The following is a 16688-nucleotide window of genomic DNA, read 5'->3' as shown; positions in this document are numbered from 1 at the left end:
CAACATGGCTTTGTGCGTGGTAGGTCATGTTTGACCAATCTATTGGATTTTTTCGAGGAGGTTACCAGGACAGTGGATGAAGGGAAGGCAGTGGATGTTGTCTACATGGACTTCAGTAAGGCCTTTGACAAGGTCCCACATGGGAGGTTAGTTAGGAAAATTCAGTGGCTAGGCATACACGGAGAGGTGGTAAATTGGATTAGACATTGGCTCAATGGAAGAAGCCAAAGAGTAGTAGTAGAGGATTGCTTCTCAGAGTGGAGGGCTGTGACTAGTGGTGTGCCACAGGGATCAGTGCTGGGTCCATTGTTATTTGTCATCTATATCAATGATCTGGATGATAATGTGGTAAACTGGATCAGCAAATTTGCTGATGATACAAAGACTGGCAGTGTAGTGGACAGTGAGGAAGGTTTTCAAAGCTTGCAGAAGCATTTGGACCAGCTGGAAAAATGGGCTGAAAAATGGCAGATGGAGTTTAATACAGACAAGTATGAGGTATTGCACTTTGGAAGGACAAACCAAGGTAGAACATACAGGGTAAATAGTAAGGCACTGAGGAGTGCAGTGGAACAGAGGGATCTGGGAATACAGAACAAAATTCCCTAAAAGTGGCGTCACAGGTAGATAGGGTCATAAGGAGAGCTTTTGGTACTTTGGCCTTTATTAATCAAAGTATTGAGTATATGAGCTGGAATGTTATGATGAGGTTGTATAAGGCATTGGTGAGGCCAAATCTGGAGTATTGTGTTCAGTTTTGGTCACCAAATTACAGGAATGATATTAATAAGGTTGAAAGAGTGCAGAGAAGGTTTACAAGGATGTTGCCGGGACTTGATAAACTCAGTTACAGAGAAAGGTTGAATAGGTTAGGACTTCATTCCCTGGAGCGTAGAAGAATGAGGGGAGATTTGATAGAGGTATATAAAATTATGATGGGTATAGATAGAGTGAATGCAAGCAGGTTTTTTCCACTGAGGCAAGGGGAGAAAAAAACCAGTGGACATGGGTTAAGGGTGAAGAGGGAAAAGTTTAAAAGCAACATTAGGGGGGGCTTCTTCACACAGAGAGTGGTGGGAGTGTGGAATGAGCTGCCAGATGAGGTGGTAAATGAGGGTTCTTTTTTAACATTTAAGAATAAATTGGACAGATACATGGATGGGAGGTGTATGGAGGGATACGGTGCATGTGCAGGTCAGTTGGACTAGGCAGAAAATGGTTTGGCACAGCCAAGAAGGGCCAAAAGGCCTGTTTCTGTGCTGTAGTTCTTCTATGGTTTCTATGGTTTCTATGTGCAGGTTAGCACGTTACCTGCCTGCTGTAAATTGCCCCCAAGTGTGTAGACGAGTGGTATAATTTAGGGGGAGTTGATCACAATGTGGGGGAAATATATGGGCATCTGACGGCTAGTGTGGTCTCAGAGGGCCAAGGGACCTGTTCCTGTGCTGCAGGTCTCCATAACTCTTCAACTTTTGGTGAATGTCCCTTTCATGTTCACATGTGGAAGGGTCACTTGATCACATTGTAAAGTACAAGTATTCACAGAGGGAACTGCCAATGCAGACACCTCCTGCTCTAAGTGTTGTACTGAAGTGGATGTTTCCTCCTGCCTTTCCCTTTTGAAAATATGTCGCAATCCCTGCCCTCCAGGAGGACTCAACCACCACGCCATCCATCATTCTTGCAACATAAAACAACCAATTTACAAGATGAAGCTTCCAATTCTGTTTTGCTGTGTTTTTTTTATTATCCCCTTTAAGAATACCTATTAGGAGATTAATAGTAGAGATACAATGTTGGAAAATGGCACACATAACTTTGTATGCACCGTAAGTAAAAGGTCCTCAAATCCATTAATTGTTGTCAAGACATTACCTCTACTCTATCATAGAATTTCAGAAAGTTTGCCTATATGTTTCAAGAGTCATCTTCAAACTTTTCATGGGTGATAACTGAGAAAGTTGATGTCCTTAATTAGCATTTGAAATGCTTCAGTCAGATAGTTGTTGTCAGGACTCAGCTTCAGATCAAAAGATAGTCATTAAATAGATTTGAATACAAGCGCATGTGAAACAATAGACTGGTGCTTTTCATGCCTTCTCCCTCATTTACGACGATCATAGCTCTTCTTTTACCTCAACACCCTATCCCTATATTCCTAGCTTCCTTCAAAGTCCAAAAATCTGTAAGTCTTGCTCTTGAATCAGTTCAGCAACCAATCCTCCAGTCCCCATGGCAGATTATTTCCATGCACTCTCCTTAATGAGCACTAACTAACAATGTATTGCTCATTCTGAAGGTCACAGCCGGCAATAACTTTAACACCTTTAAAAGAGGGTGCTTTGCACCATCAAAAATAACAAGCTATATTGGTATAGTGAACCATGGACCAGACTTAAAGTACAAAGGCTGATCTGAGCCTATTCCTACAGATCACATCTTGCATCATTTCAGTGAAATATGCAGAGAAACAAGTAACTTTTATTGTGTACAATAGAACAACACACACTAAAAATTATGGTTGGCAATAAATGCACAATATGATGATATAACATTGCCCTGTCTGTAATTTAATGGAGAGATTAAGCAGTTTATATTATGTAGGTTAATGCTTCCATTCAACTGATGGATATGGGAATGTCAATTAACCTTTTTATGTATTATTTTCCTAGATGCAAAGATTGTTTATGGTCTTATATTTCTATGATTAAATCAGAAAATTTCTTACTGTGCAGTGGACGGTCTGACATTTCTAAAAGGAACAAACAAGGCTAATGCTTGGGTGTGGACCTTCATCAGTGCTTTGTTTTAAGGTTTGTATTACCACACTGTGACTCAACATGAAAAACATGAAACAAGGTTGAATCGTGCCAGAAAATCTAATAGTATGTTAGTGATGAAAGTCATTATTAAGGTGTAAATTGTCTGGCAAGTCAGGAATAAAAAGTATGTCATGTATTGTTGAATTTGCTGGTGGAACATAAGAACATTGTATGAGTGGACCAGATGGCACCTTAAGCCGACTCCACAATTCAATCTTATATTGGCTGATGCAACTCTGGATTCAACACTATTTTTGAACTTGCACCACCACTATCCCCCTACTACCCATACCTTGCAGTACCTTGTTGTTGAAAAGTCTATCTTATGCCATTCCATTTTTTGCTTCACTTAGAGCAGAGGCTTCTCATTATACTTAAGAATCTGTCTTATCACCACATGACTTGTCTGTTAAATACAGTACTCCACAGAATCTTCAGAATGGCAATGCAGAGCAGCATTAGTTGTTTTCAGTATATTAATGTTTAGCCACTTTGCTGGCCAAGATTGCAAACACTTTAAAGTACTCATCAGTATTCATCAACTGTTTATTCCCCTCTGTAGATGCAGCCTAATCTGCTGATTTCCTCCGGCATTTTGTACGTGTTGCTCTGGATGTTTAGAATCCGCAGAATGACTTATGCTTATCAAGTGCTCAATTATATTCCTACATAAAAGAAATTATTTTAAAAAATTAAAAAAGTTTAAAAAAATTTTTTCTCTTTCCCTTTAATCTAGATTTCACCCCATTTTTAGCTAATCTTTCCATTTTTTATTTAGCCATGACCCTTATTCTCTACATTCCATTCTCAGCCCATAAATCTTAAGGACCAACTATAATCCCAGCTGTTATGTTACCTGAAATGTGTGATTATCAGCCTGAACTTCCACTAACAGAGTATAAATACATTACAGAGGTTTGAAATATTGCAGAATATTGGTAGCTTGGGTTGGCTATTTGGCAGTTTGGTTGATCGCCAAGCTCGGCAAAATATTTGCAGACATTTTGGCTCCATTCAAGAAACTATCAAGAGTGTGCAGTTGATGGTGTTGTCTCTTCAGAATGCAGGCTTATATCCTCTTCCAGGGTTTGAATGGATATTGATTAGACACCGTGATCTGGTTGGCTGGTTCAAAACACTGAACAGTTTATAACAGTAAAAGATTCTGATTGGCTAGCTTTGAGGGATGCTCGTGTTTGTTTTGCTGTCCAGATCCCTAGATTACTGGTGATTCATTGATCGATGATGTCGTTATCTCTCTTTTCGCCATAAAGGCTCATCTAACGGATCTATGTTGATGTGTTTGTTGAAGGATCCTTCTGTAGATTACCACACTTTAAGCAAGTCTTTTTTTTTGTTCTTGCTTGAGTCAAGATTCTGGCTGTCATCCATCTGAAATGATGTCCTTCTTCGTCTTTATGAGCCGATACTAGCTGATGCTCGTGTAGCCTGGTTGATAGTTTTCTGCCTGTTGACCAATGTAGCACTTGTCAGAGTCACTACGCAATAAGGATAAGGGAACTGGGAGAAAACCAGAGTCCCTAAGGGAAACCTACATAATCAGAGGAAGAATATTTGAACTCTATATGAACAACATGAGAGTTCAGAATTGAAACTGAGTCACTGGAGTTCAGAGTTGAACCTGGGTCACTGGAAGTCTAAGGCAGCAGTTCTTCACTGTGCCACCTTAAAATTCACAGAATTAAGGTAAGCATTTCTCTGATGTTACTACTTGAGTTTAGAATGACCTTGGTTGAATCAGAAATTTGAGTACAGAGCTTACTTCGAAAGGCTTGAATTGTAATCTTCAACGGTCAGCAGAGAAACAGTTTTCCAAAGATTAAGAGATTCACTTTATGTTAAAAACAGATTCATCTTGTTATTGAGAAATAATATATACTGAGGGCACTAATCCACCATTCCCTTCTGTACATGTTTTAGAGTGGAAGGAAAAGATAATGAGCTTAAGTTGAGGATAATATTAAGATTCGGTGTACCAAACTAAAGTGCCCAAATCAAATGCTTATTGGAATTACGGTTCACAGCATGGTAACATAATGAAACATATTTTCTGCAATGCAGAATTGTACTCTTATGTTTTTCTATTCTCAAAAGCTATTAACAGTTGAATATGATTAAAGTACATCCACAATAGAGAGAGAAATTCATTGCCATGAAAGTGAGCTTCACAGTAAAGAGAGAGACTTTGACATAGAGCACTCACTGCCCTATTCTTAATTTAAGGAATAAGAAGTAAATCCGTTAACTATCGCATCCAAAATCCCACCAGCTGTCTAACAGAAATCTTAATGGAATTAGATTCAGGCCTTATTCTGAATGTGAGTTCTAGTAACTGTATTTACTTACATTTTTGAAACCCCTATAGAGGATCTGAAGTTCTTTTTTTGTGAACTTAGTTTGTGCCTCAAGTTGCTCCAGCCCTTCGGGACGATGGCAGACAGTAGCCATTTCCAACTCATCCTCAACACTGTCTGTAAGCAAAAATAAAACATATCAATTGAAGGAAGGGTTGCATTTTGAAAAGGCCAGGGTCATATTGGCTACAATATCGCTTGTGGGATTGGATTGCACTAAATCAAATGATATTCATTGTAGGTAAGTGCACACAGGGTGCACAACCTAATTGTGAAAAGGACAACTTACTTGATCAATGTCTTTCCCTCCTCTCGGCTATAAGCCCAAAAAGGACAGCAGAAGCAATACTTTGGACTCACCATCATTACCAAGTCTCCTCTGAATCTCAAATAATGCAAAATTGGATACAATCATCATTCCCAAATCGGCAAATATCTTGGAATTTCAAACCAATTGCCACTGGACAATAATGTCAACAGAAGGATGACCAAGTTCACAGGGAGCTATCATTATTTCTTCTCTGTAACTTGGGTTGGTTAATACATTGCAATGAGAAAATCTGTGGATGCTGGATATTTGAAGTAAAACTGAAAATGCTGAAAACATTCAGAACTTTGAATATTATTGATGAACAGAGAAATAGAGTTAAGATTGTAATAGACCTCTGTTTCTCTTTCCACAGATATCTGATCTGCATTTTATGTTTTATTGGGGCAATATATAGTTTTATTATCATAATCTACACCATGAGTTTTGACGAACAACTTGTGAGGGTATAAGCAATTGTGGCTGGATCCACACAGTTCAAAAGAATGGCAAACTGAAATGTTCAGTACTCCTGGATTTCCATCCCTGAATTTCAGAGCAATGAGGACAATAATCAAACTCTTTTCAGGACCTTCAGTACAGCAACTTCTTCCATTCCTTCATTAGGACATATTGACTCAAGCTCTGAGGAAATTGATGGAAAATAATGGCATGGCCACTCGATATACTTAGAACTCATAAGTATCCTACTCAACTTTCAATTGCTCAAAATCACAAACTTTTCCACCAAATTTCACTCTGCATCTAAGGTCCAAAAATTCCTTCAGATCTTTGAAATCTGAACCACGTGGGATCCTCATTTCTTTGTCACAGTTTATTGTAGAATTAATAGTTGCCATCAAGTACTGTCATAAAACAAGTTAGCAGAACCACAAAAATGATGAATGTAAGAAATGGTAATTAAAGAGTCCTAGTTGTAAATGTTATAGGCAGGGAAATCCATAGAGTTTGTGCTCCAACTCACTCATCTTGATCAGTTACTTATATTCTTGTTGTTTGTGGAATCTTGCTGAGTGCAAATTACCTGATGTTATTCTGCATTACTATAGTGTATTTCATATTTCAGTAATATTTGAGTAATTTTGTTATTGTTCGATTAAGCATTCTCTGTTATTTACATAATGCATTGCAGGTTATCTGTAAAAGTACATAAATGTCCTCATACCACATAAGTGGGTGTTTTGCTTAAAGTAAACATGAAGTTAGAGCAGTTGAAATTGCTGTATCAATAGAAACAGCAGAAAGAGATGCAATTGAGTTGCAGTCAGGAATAAAGTGAGCACAAACAAAATTGCAACATCTAAACAGAAACTGGCCTGGCTGAACAAATTGCTTTACCATTGTGGCAGGGCTCACATGAACCAGACCAATGTAAGTTTAAGGGCGAACCGTGCAGAAAAAGCAACAAAGTAGGAAATAAAAATTATACTTCAGGCAGATAAAAATAAATGGACTCCTTGAAAAATAAATGGATGAAAAAATGATAAAAAGTCAAGTTGCAGTTTGAAAATAGCACTAATCTGCATGCTGTTGATGAAAAATCTGATAATGATGAGAGTGACACAGGACTGAATTGCCTTCAGACTTACAGTGTGAAAACTAGCCAGAGACAAGCAATATGCTTTGCACCAGAAGTGAACAGCAAATTGATTAAAATAGAATTGGCTTTTTCAGTCATTCCACAAAATGAGTTTGAATGGCATTTCAAAGATACTGAACTGAAGCCTGTAGATACCCATCTAAGAACTTCAACTGGAGAAGAGATAACCCCTGTGGGAATGACTTTTATAACGTTGAAATACAACAACCAACATACCACACTGGGTTTGTATGAGCTAAAATCAGGACGCCCAGCATTGTGGGACCATGATTGGCTGAGACAACTACAACTTGATTGTAGATACACTCAATATTTGCATGTCACAACCCCTGTGATGGAGTCACTGAAAGCAAATTAAGAAAGGTACTGATGATGCCATAGTAGTGCCATAGGATGACAATGGAAAACTCAAACATATCAAGGGATAAATAGTGTTAAATGAAACTGCCTCACCTAAGTTTTACAAAACCTGTCCAGTTCCATACACCATCAACGATAAAGTAGCCAATAAGCTAGGTTGCATGGAGGCTAAAGGAATTATTTCCAAGGTTGAATGGAGCCCGTGGGCAATGCCAGTGGTCCCAGTAGCCAAGAAGAATGGAAGGGTTAGGATCTGTGATGATTTTAAGATCACCGTCAACCCAGTACTGAAAGTAGATCAAATCTCTCTTCCCAGGAAAGAGGATACTTTTGCAAATCTTTCTGGAACTCTTGATTTGGTCCTTTTAAGGATGGTTGATTTCATTAGAAGTCCATTAGAATTTCCCGTTCAATAACACAGACAGCGAACAACACTACATTGCGTTGTTGCGCCTTTGTGGATTTATAAAAACTTCTGCATCAGTCCACAGTATAATCTTTCAGTGTGATGGATGATGAAAATTGCCTTGAGGTCTTATAAAGGTGTATATAAATATAGAGAAGTTAGAGAACGCAGAGTGATGTTCTTAAAAGCTGACTGTAATCTTAGTGTCATAACAGCTTCTCAGCGGACAAAGACGCATACTTGAAAAGTAAACCAGTGTAAAATAAGTGTAAACATAAATAAATAGTATTATCAACAAGTTCAAATCTTTCAGGGCATTGAAGACCACCGATGAAAGGTTGGGTCAGATTTAAGTTCTGGTTATTATATGGTCACTGACTTGTACTTATGATATTGATTTTATATAAAATATAATGGCCCAGTTTCACATACAGCAACAAAATGATGGCAGTAACTGCTGACTTCAAGGGAAATGCTGATGAAATGAATCATTGTGCTTAAAATTTCCCTTTCTCAACATTACTTGCTCTTAAATATTAGTTTTGAGGGTCTCTGGTGCTGTTATCAAGTGGACTGGGCAGCCAATCACTTTGTAGAAATGTTTTTGTGCAGAATGCTGGGGAGCTTAATCAGTAATTTGGTCATATTTACTGTGAGAGACTTGCAAGTCGCTCAATTTGTCTGAGGAGCACCATAAAATGATGTAACTTTAATGTGGAAATTTGAACAGTGAAGTTGAGTAGTGTGCAATGTATGTTTTGATGTCATGTGCACAAAAATTACTTGTACATGGGATATTCAGGAAAAAAGCTTCACAAGAAAAGTGAGGGGCATTTCTAGGCCTGGTAAAAGGGTCTATATTACTCTTCCCGTCACTGCATTAGTTCTACAGATCCACTGGATCTTGGTACATTTGCATTTCAATCATGAATGTCATGCCCACCCTTCCTTACCTCCACCACCCCACCGTAATGCTCTCAAAGTCTTGCTTACTGACTGAGGGTCTACCTTCCCACACCTATGGGCTACACAAATCCCCATTACCTTCTCCCCAATCAGCTCCCCATAGCTTCCATTAATGACACTCTGTGATCTGCCTGATTTCCAGAACTGAGCTAATGGAGGAAAGGACCCACTGTGTTTGCTTATAGTGCATGTCTCCTGAGTCTTGTGCATAATAGAACATTACTGTGGGAAGCCGATGCACAAAATGTTCTGGATTCCTTAACTGTGTCACTCATCTTCTGAGATATGGGGTAATTTCTATGCTACACTAATTTCTAACTAGGTCATCTTAAAAACGTATTAAAGAACAAGCTAAATATTATGACACAGCATGAAATAGAGCAGAAACACCATAAATCTTAAAGACAAATGCAGAACTGAAAAAAGCAGATAAAGTAAAAACAGAAAAGCAGGAGCTCTAGGGTAGTCACCTCTGGATTGCTGCCTGCGCAACGTGCCAGTGGGGGTAAGAATAGGATGATTCGGCAAATTAATGCATGGCCGAAGGACAGGTGTAGGGGACAGGGTTTCAGATTTGTGGATCATTGGGATTTCCTCTGGAAAACGTATGACCTGTAAAAAGAGACATGAGTAGAATGAGTGATGAGGTTCTGCAAAGGGAATTCAGGGAATTTGGTGTTAAGTTAAAGGGCAGTACCTCCAGGGTATTGTTCTCAGGATTGCTACCTGTGAGGCCAGAAATAGGAAGATTATACAGTTTAACACGTGGCTAAGGAGTTGGTGTAGGAAGGAGGGCTTCAGATTTTTGGATCATAGGGCTCAGGAAAGGTGGGACATGTACAGAAGAGGCAGTTTGCATCTGAACTGGAAGGGGACTAATATCACAGCAGGAAAGATTGCTAATGTTGCACGGTAGGGTTTAAACTATGGTTGCGGAGGGGGTGGGAACCAGAGTGCCAGAACAGCTAGTGGAGAGGTCATGGAGACAGTTATTGGTTATTGGTAAGACCTCAGACAAAGTCAGGAATCAAAAGGTTGAGCGTGGTGTGACTAATGCCCTGAGCTGCATATATTTCAATGCAGCAGGTATGGTAGGAAAGGCAGATGAGCTCAGAGCATGGGTGAACGTCTGGATAATGTAGCTACAAGTGAGAACTTGGTTGCAGGAGGAGCAGGACTGACAGCTCAATATTTCAGGATTCTGTTGTTTTAGACATGATAGACTGAGAGGGATTAAAGGTGGGATGTGAGGGGCGGGTGGCCTTAATAGGGAAAATGTCACAGCAGTTATTCTTCAGGACAGGCTGGAGAACTCGTCTAGTGAGGCATATTGGGTGGAAATGAGAAATAAGAAAGGTATGATCACATTAATGGCGCTATTTTACAGATTACTCAATGGTCCTAGGGATTTAGAGGAACAAATATGTAGACAGATCACAGACTGTTGCAAGAAATATAAGGTTGTTATAGTAGGTGATTTTAACTTTCCACATATTGACTGGGACTCCTATATTGTAAAAAGACTGGATGGGATAATTTTGTCAAATGTGTTCAGGAAAGTTTCCTTAATGAGTATGTAGAAGTCGCAACAAGTTAGTGTGCGATACTAGATCTGCTATTAAGGAATGAGACACAGCAGGTGACCAAAGTTTATGTAGGGGAGCACTTCGCATCTAGTGCTCACAATACCATTAGTTTCAAAGTAAATATGCTAAAAGATAGGCCTGGTCCGCCGGTTGAAATTCCACATTGGAGACAGGCCAATTCTGATGGTATGAAAAATGATCAGCAAGTGTGGATTGGGACAGGCTGTTTTCAGGCAAAGGCGTACTTGGTAAGCGGGAGAACATCAAAAGCGAAATTTTGAGAGTACAGTTCTTGTATGTGCTATCAGAATAAAAGGTAACGATAACAAATGTAGGAAACATTGGTTTTCAAGAGACATTTGGGCCCTGGTTAACAGAAAAAAGGAGATGCATAGTAGGTATAGACAGGTAGGAACAAATGAGCTATGTAAGGAGTATAGGAAATGCAAGAACACACCTAAGGAAGAAATCAGGAGGGCTAAAAGAAGGCATGAGGTTGCTCTAGCAGACAAGGTGAAGGAGAATCCTAAGGGATTCTACAGATATGTTAAGAGTAAAAGGATTAAAAAGGGCAAAATTGGGATGACGGCAGAGAAGAAATTGCTGGAGTTCCTGGGAGCAATTTGGAAGGCACAGGATAGATAGATCCTAAAGAAGAAGTATTCTAAAGGCAGGATGACATTACTGTGACTGACAAGGGAAGACAAATCCAACATTAAAAAAAGAGGGGCATATAATAGAGCAGAAATTCATGTTAAGTTAGAGGATTGGGAAGATTCTAAAAACCAACAGGAGGCAACTAAAAAGCCACATATAGATGAAATATGAATGTATGCAAGCCAATAATTTCAACGATGGCACCAAAGGATTTTTTCAAATATACAAAGAGTAAAAGAAAGGTAAGAGTAGATATTAAACTGCTAGAAAATGACGCTGGAGAGGTAGTAATGGTGGACAATTAAATACATCACCTGATATTTCTCATTATTTGGTATTTGTGGGAGGAAACCCATGTAGTGATGGGGAGAATGTACACACTCCTTACAGACAGCAGTGGAACTGAACTTGGGACTCTGGCATTGTAATAGAGTTACACAAACTGCTATGCTACCTTGCTGGTTGTGTAACACTATTGCAGCCCAAGATACTGAAATGAGTAGGAAACCAGGTCTTAAATTTTATTGGAATAACAACCAGCTTCTGGATAGAAGAGATACAGTAAGTAAAAATGGTAATGAGAAATGACAAAATGCTCCATTTATCTTGAACTAAGAAGCAAGAGCATACAAAGAACATTGAATAGTAATTACTCTCTGTTTTCTGTTCTGAACTTATTAGAGGAAGCATTTATATAGCTTAATTTAAAGAAATTCAGCATGAATTGAAGAAAGAAATATATATTATCTGGGTGCCAAGAGGAGCAGAAATTTGAGTCAATTTTGAAGGGCTATAATCTCAAGTCAAAATGCTACTATTTCTGAAGAACTTCCAAGCCGTAATTCTGGCTTGAAAATATTCTAATCTCAAGTTCCATAGAAGCAATTATCGGGTCTGGATTCTGTGTCAATAGTTCAGGAAGTTCTCTTAAAATACTTCTTATTGTTGCATTTCTTAATATTCTGGTCTCAGAGGCTTACTTTGGTTACATTTGTGTGTCATGTTTTCTGCATCTACACAATTGATTCAATCTTCCTATGCAAACTTCTAACATCATGATTTTATAACATTAAATAACTAAAAAATCATTTAGAATCTGCTAATAACTGACAATGTTTTAACATGCACATGCACACTGATAATTGCAATGCAAGTTACGTATAACTGGATTTATATTATTTTGGAAGTTTGAGAAATTATGGCATTCTCCAATGCCGATCTACTTGGTTTACAATAGGCACCAAATAGCAGTAGTGTTCTGGTCTACTCCACTTCAGTAGAATTTCTGGCCTTGACAATTCTCCATATCTAGTATGCAATCCATATATCATTTTGATTAGAGTAATAATTTTCTGAAGTCTTGGGAGCTACCTTACTTGATAGTTTTCCCACAAAGTACTTTCATATTCCTAACTCTGATAATGTCAGTTGTAAAGTCATTCATTTTCAGCATCTTGTCACTCAGCAATTCAAATTTTGAATGCACAAAATTTAGCCCTCTTCGTGTCTTTTTCACCCACATAATTTAATTTTGCAAAGGTCATGACAGATCTATAGATCATTGATTGTTTGAGTGTCATTTATATGCTTATTCATTCATTGCCTACAAAAGTTCAAAGGAAGCTCTATCTCCTCTGAATTCGAAGGTTGTACCTACAACTACCTTCCTCTATCTTTCACTCTCTTTGCTTCTTTCAGATTAATCAACTTCTTCAAATGTGTAGAAGTGTAAATTGCTGCAGTAAACTTGCCCCTTGTGTTCTTTCAGGAAATAAATAAAACACTAAATTTACCTCAATATTTTGGTATTTGTGGCCTTATTTTCAAAATGATTTGAAGATAACCTCCAGTGTGGAAACAAAGAGAATAAATATCTGTAGGAGTGACTAACTTTTACTAATATATGTAACATGGGAAATTGTTGCAATGCTCCAATTGCACAATCCAAATTTGCACCACAATCCAAGGCAAAAACCACCAATTTCAATTCTAGGCTTGTCTTGCAGTGAATAAGGTTCTCAGCTCAAAATATTACTGAAGCAGTAAAAGCTTCAAAAGACAGGTTAATGGATCATTTTAAGTGGTTAAACCTGAAAGATTTTGGATTTATTTTTGTTCTGGTCATGAAAAAAATTTCAGGAATATTTGAAAAAGACAATTATTAGAAAAATCATTTTGAAAGAAGTGGGAACTTGTTAAATGGATTCATTTCTAAATGAGACATTTATGCGGCATGGGTAACATACATTTCCCATCACTAATTGCCCATGAGATTCCAGTTATGTGCTGACTTTTTAATCATTGAAACCATTTGCAGTGTGGCTATTGAGTGCACTCCCATTCAATGTTACAGCTTTGAGATTCAGAAACAACGATTTGCTTTTGTACTGCCAGAAATTTTCCTTGTCCCTAGGGGTAATCTCTGATAACCAAGCAGATTTAGAAATAGATGAAAAAAGATTAAGTTATATTTTAAAGAATACCATAAATGAAACTTCCAGTCTAATTTCCTCAGTTAAAAGTTAATGTTGAAGATGTATTTTTAAAATCTTCCTGTTAATTCTATCTTTCTTAAGGAGCAATAGAGTCACAGCACATGGAACGATGGCCTTTGCCCAAATGGTCCATGTTGTCTAAATTACCCATCTGAGTTGGCCCCCTTTTCCAGCATTTAGCCTATATGTTAATTATGAGGGAAATAAAGTTTTCTGATTCCAAACCAACAATGATTTTGCACAAAAACAAAGGATGAATGGTTGACATGATTTAATTCTTTTGACCTCATCTCCATAATTGTGATGAGAGCCGTAAAAACATTCAGATCTTTAGATTATGTCAGTAGATTATGTCTACTAACTGGTAGGGAAATTATTACCAAGGACAATGAGTTGCAATTATTTTAAGACACAGTGTCAAGTAGTGTACTACTGTTACCTTAATCTATCATGTTTGCATCTTGAATTTGAAGACCAAGTGAATGAGTTAAATTGACCAGAACCTAAACTCCCTAGTACACTACGGAGTGTGTTTGGCTGATACTGCCCATAAGTGGGGGAGTAAGAGATGAGCAGAACGGAAGTGATAGAAATTAGCAAGCACCAGCACCTTTGTTGTAGACCCTGATTCCACATCAAAGTGAATACTCTTTCATCATCATTGTCTAGTGATCTTTAGTCTGGCTGCCACAGACCAAAGGAGGTCGAGTGGGAAATAATTGACATATAGTTCAATTCTTTGACACTGAAGTCCCAAAGCAGGCAGAAGTTGGGTTAGAAGTTGGTGCAGATTGAACCCTGGATTCCAGCAAAATTCAAGCACATCACCCCCTCCTCACACCCTCCCTCACCACTGCCACCATTTTAGAAATGGGCAAAACGATGTTTAACTTATTTATCTTGTTATCTCGTTCTGTGGCAGAAGTCATACCTGCCACATGGGAGAGCTGGATTGGACTCCTGGCCTTGTAGTATTCTGCTTAATTTCACTCTTCTCTTATGAAACAGGCTGGCTCAGTTGGTAGAGCATGAGACTTTTCATCTCTTGCTCGTCTTTTGGGTAGCTAGCACTTCAGCTTCATAGCTCCAGTGATTCCAGTTCATTTCTGACACTGGTGTCATCTGTGTGGAATTTGCACATTCTCCTTTTGGTCATGTGGGTGGGTGAGCACTGATGCTTTAGTTTCCTCCCACATCCTAAAGGTGTGCTATTTGGTAGGTTAATTGGCCACTCTTCTGTGAGGATTATCACCTTGTCAGAGTGGAGAGGCTTGAGAGTCCTGAGATCCTGAGCATGGTGCCATATGGAACTTAGCTCCCATAGTGGTCAGGTCAAGGGGGAGGTTCCAGATCAAGAGCAATTCAACCAAGACCTCAACAGACGAACTGGCCGAAGATGATGACATATTACAATGGCAATGGAGATGGAGAGAGGGTGCATTGGTGAAGAATCCCTGTCATCTTGCATAGCATGCCACTGGACCCTGATCCCAATCGGTCAAGTATGCATGCCCCCCGCATCAGCCTCCCCACACTAAACAAAGTCACGCACAGGTGTTTTTCATTAAGGAAGAGCATAATACTTGACTTGAGAGGTCACACTGCTACCAATTGGCCTCTATAAGTTTCTTTTGGAGTAGGTGCGTGGGAGGAGAATCAAAGGGAGATGAGGAGCTGATGCCAACGTATGGGTTAACACGTGTAAGTGAGTGGCGACCACTTCTGTATGACTCTGTGATTCCAGGGTGATTTCTAGTTAAATAAACTGTACATCAACTTCTTCATAAAGCAAACTTCCTAACTGCAACTTGTCTCTGCAAAATAAGTGCAACCTATGGAAAATTTTGCCATTTTCACATCTCAGACCCATTTAAGTATTGAATTAATAATTAATTAAATATTAATTACTTAATATTTAAGTAAGAAGCAAGAAATTGAAAGCAGGATGATAAATAGAACCAACCAGATGCAATAACCAGGCACTGAATGTGAAATTGAGTAATGCACCTTCGACTCGAGAGAGACTTAGAATGTTGGCTATATTTGAAGAGTGCTTTATTTTGCGTCCTAAAAATGTTAGAATAACATTAAATTATGATTTATCTTTCTAGAGTTTCTACTTGTATTGAGCAAAATGCAATAAGTCCTGGCTGGCATTTTAAACACAACAAACCTCTTGGACATCTTCTGAGATATATTTTCCTTCATCTAAAATTGAGATATAATTTTAATGTGGTGATAAAAAGGTTTTCATCAGTAAGTCAGTCAACGGGGCATTTCTTGTTGACTTGCTCAACATTCTTTCCTCAAATAAACCACAACTGGTCGAGATCAATGGAATTCAATGACCACTCACATTAATAACACCTTCCCCTTATTTGGGGTATTCCTCAGGGATGTGATTTGCTCATCTCCAATCTCCTCAGGTAAAATTCTACAAAGGCTAAATTTCTCCATGCTCTTTAAATAAAAGGTAATAACCTTCCTTTAAAATGGTACATTCAACATTCCTGCTACGCACTAGGTTCAGTTCTTTCCAGTTTTAGTACGCGTCCTTCAGCCCACAATATTTTGTCACCCTTTTAACCTACTCCAAGATCATTTAACCCTAATGTATTTGCCTCTACCACCATGCCTTGCCATGTGTTCCATATACCCAAGGCTCTGTAAATAAACTACTTCTGACATCCCTTCTATATCTTCCTCCAATTACCTTAAAATGATGCCTTCTCATATTAGCCATTGCTGCTCTGGAAAAAAAGCTCTCTGGCTGTGCACTCTATCTATGTCCCTTATCATCTTATATATATTTAACAAGCCACCTCTTAACCTACCCTCATATGACATACTCTCTAATCCAAATACAACCCAGTAATTCTCCTCTGCACCCTCACTAAAGCTTCCATATCCTTCCTGTAATGAAGCAAACAAAACTGAACCCAATACTCCCAGTGTGGTCTAACAAGAGCTATAATATTACCTCGTGGCTCTTGAACTCAGTCCCCTGATTACTGAAAGCCAACACACCACACACGTTCTTAAGCACCCTATCAACTTGCGTGACAACTTTGAGCAATCTATGGATGTAGATCC

At 38.6% G+C, this 16688-nt stretch overlaps 1 protein-coding gene across 3 annotated transcripts in view; it reads right to left on the bottom strand.

The window, feature by feature from the left end:
- The window catches only part of LOC140194628 (Kv channel-interacting protein 4), a 303526-nt gene that overhangs the window by 44528 nt on the left and 242310 nt on the right, over positions 1-16688 (bottom strand). For all 3 annotated transcript variants that reach the window (XM_072251874.1, XM_072251873.1, XM_072251875.1), the window contains exon 2: positions 5190-5314. In XM_072251874.1, the coding sequence (XP_072107975.1) occupies positions 5190-5291 (102 nt within the window). In that variant the 5' untranslated portion in view covers positions 5292-5314. The remainder of the gene's footprint in view (positions 1-5189; positions 5315-16688) is intronic.

Source organism: Mobula birostris, chromosome 3, assembly GCF_030028105.1.
Source record: "Mobula birostris isolate sMobBir1 chromosome 3, sMobBir1.hap1, whole genome shotgun sequence".
Lineage (NCBI taxonomy): Eukaryota > Metazoa > Chordata > Chondrichthyes > Myliobatiformes > Myliobatidae > Mobula > Mobula birostris.
The sequence above is the reverse complement of the archived record's forward strand: the minus strand, read 5'-3'. Positions and strand labels throughout refer to the sequence as shown.